The sequence below is a fragment of the Coturnix japonica genome, unplaced genomic scaffold (assembly GCF_054131305.1).
Source record: "Coturnix japonica strain WE unplaced genomic scaffold, WE-NBRP24 Scf044, whole genome shotgun sequence".
Lineage (NCBI taxonomy): Eukaryota > Metazoa > Chordata > Aves > Galliformes > Phasianidae > Coturnix > Coturnix japonica.
This window is the reverse complement of record NW_028188947.1, coordinates 1615785-1617753: the sequence shown is the minus strand read 5'-3', so window position 1 is coordinate 1617753 and position 1969 is coordinate 1615785. Positions and strand designations below refer to the sequence as shown.

General features: G+C 46.3%; 1 protein-coding gene across 1 annotated transcript; it reads left to right on the top strand.

The window, feature by feature from the left end:
- The first annotated feature begins 552 nt into the window (after positions 1-552).
- On the top strand, positions 553-1476 carry LOC146752563 (olfactory receptor 14J1-like). The gene has a single exon (XM_085531770.1). The coding sequence runs from the start codon at positions 553-555 to the stop codon at positions 1474-1476; it is 924 nt and encodes a 307-aa protein (XP_085387896.1).
- The last annotated feature ends 493 nt before the right edge of the window (positions 1477-1969 follow it).

Sequence of the window (1969 nt, the reverse complement as noted above, 5' to 3'; positions counted from 1 at the left end):
TCCAATCAGTTAGCTGTTTTGTAAACAGTCCCACAGGTTATGCTTTCAGCCTCATGTATCTAGAAGTATATAGTCAGCTTACGTTATAGTTGTTTTGTGCAGGCATTAATAGTTCACTTGTCCTGCAAACAGGCTGATTTGTCTTAGATGATTTGAATTGCACAGATGCTGGGGCTGGGGTCCCAAAGAGCAGCTGCAGTAAAGAGGAAAATATCCAAGAGGCTGGGATATGATTAGGAAATGAGAAGAAAGTAAGAGCTTCCCAGTCTCCTACTACTTAAGGGATGGTTAAACTCATGAAAATAAATACAAGTTCTGGAGTTAAGTGAACATTTTCCTACGTCAAACGAGAAGAGCCAAGTAAGGGGGTTTCAATTTCCTTCTCTAAGGCAAAAAAGGATTGGACGCAGAAATCTTAAAGTGGCTGTCAGAGTTCTGAGAAGTTTTTGTCAATTAATTGCTTGTTTTGTGAACAGGAGTGTGTCTGAGAATGGTCTGGACTTGTCATTATCTTCTGCACTCTGAACAGGACTCCAAGCCCAGGGACAACAGATGCCCAACAGCAGCTCCAACAGCGAGTTCTTCCTCCTGGCATTGGCAGACATGAGGCAGCTGCAGCTCCTGCACTTCTGGCTCTTCCTGGGCATCTACATGGCTGCCCTCCTGGGCAATGGCCTCATCAGCACAGCCGTAGCCTGCGACCGCCGCCTGCGCTCCCCCATGTACTTCTTCCTCCTCAACCTGGCCCTCCTCGACCTGGGCTGCATCTCCACCACTCTCCCCAAAGCCATGGCGAGTGCCCTCTGGGACACCAGGGCCATCTCCTACACAGGATGTGTTGCACAGCTCTTTTTCTTTCTCTTCTTTATCTCAGCAGAGTATTCCCTTCTAACCATCATGTCCTATGACCGCTATGTTGCCATCTGCAAGCCCTTGCACTACAGGACCTTGATGGACAGCAGAGCTTGTGCCAACATGGCAGCAGCTGCCTGGGGCACTGGTGTTCTCCATTGCCTGCTGCACACTGCCAGTACTTTTTCATTGCCTCTCTGCAAAGGGAATGTTGTGAACCAGTTTTTCTGTGAAATTCCCCAGATTATCAAGCTCTCCTGCTCAGCCTCCTACCTCAGGGAAGTTGTGTTTCTCAGTTTTAGTTTCAGTTTAGTCTTTGCGTGCTTTGTTTTCATTGTTGTGTCCTATGTGCAGATCTTCATGGCCGTGCTGAGGATGCCCTCTGAGCAAGGACGGCACAAAGCCTTCTCCACGTGCCTCCCTCACTTGGCTGTGGTCTCCCTCTTTCTCAGCACTGGCTTTTATGCCCTCCTGAAGCCCTCCTCCGTCTCCTCCCCATCCATGGACCTGATGTTGGCACTTCTGTACTCGGTGGTTCCTCCAGCACTGAACCCCCTCATCTACATCATGAGGAACCGGGAAGTCAAGGATGCAGTGAGGAAAGTGATGACCAAATGTGTTTAATAAATATTGGACTGCCCATCTTTTGGAATTCATTACATGTATTGCATCCTTTTTACTGAATCTAGATCTCTTTTATTGTTTGTTTTGTTCCATTTTATCTGTGTAATTTATTCTTATGATTTAAAAAATAATTTTGTAATGCTTTTCATTACAAAGTCATTACTCAACTCAATTCCTATTCAGCTTGTACCTTTGCTGTATACATCGGACACACTCTATATAGTGAAACAGGCTCTCTGTGAACCATAACATAATAAAGGTCATGCAGTGACTCTGTCTGTCAACCTTCTTGTGAGACATTTCTGGAGCTGTCAGGGTCGGATGTTCTCAGAAACCCACAGTCCAGCAGGAAGCACACGGCTGTTCATCAAACTGTGTGGTGACTTCAGCCTGCAAGAGTTTTCAGCTGGTCCCTTGCCCAGTGTTCCCCATAACACTGACAATATAGTTTCAAAATATTCTTTTCTTATCTGGCCTGACATCCTGCTTACCC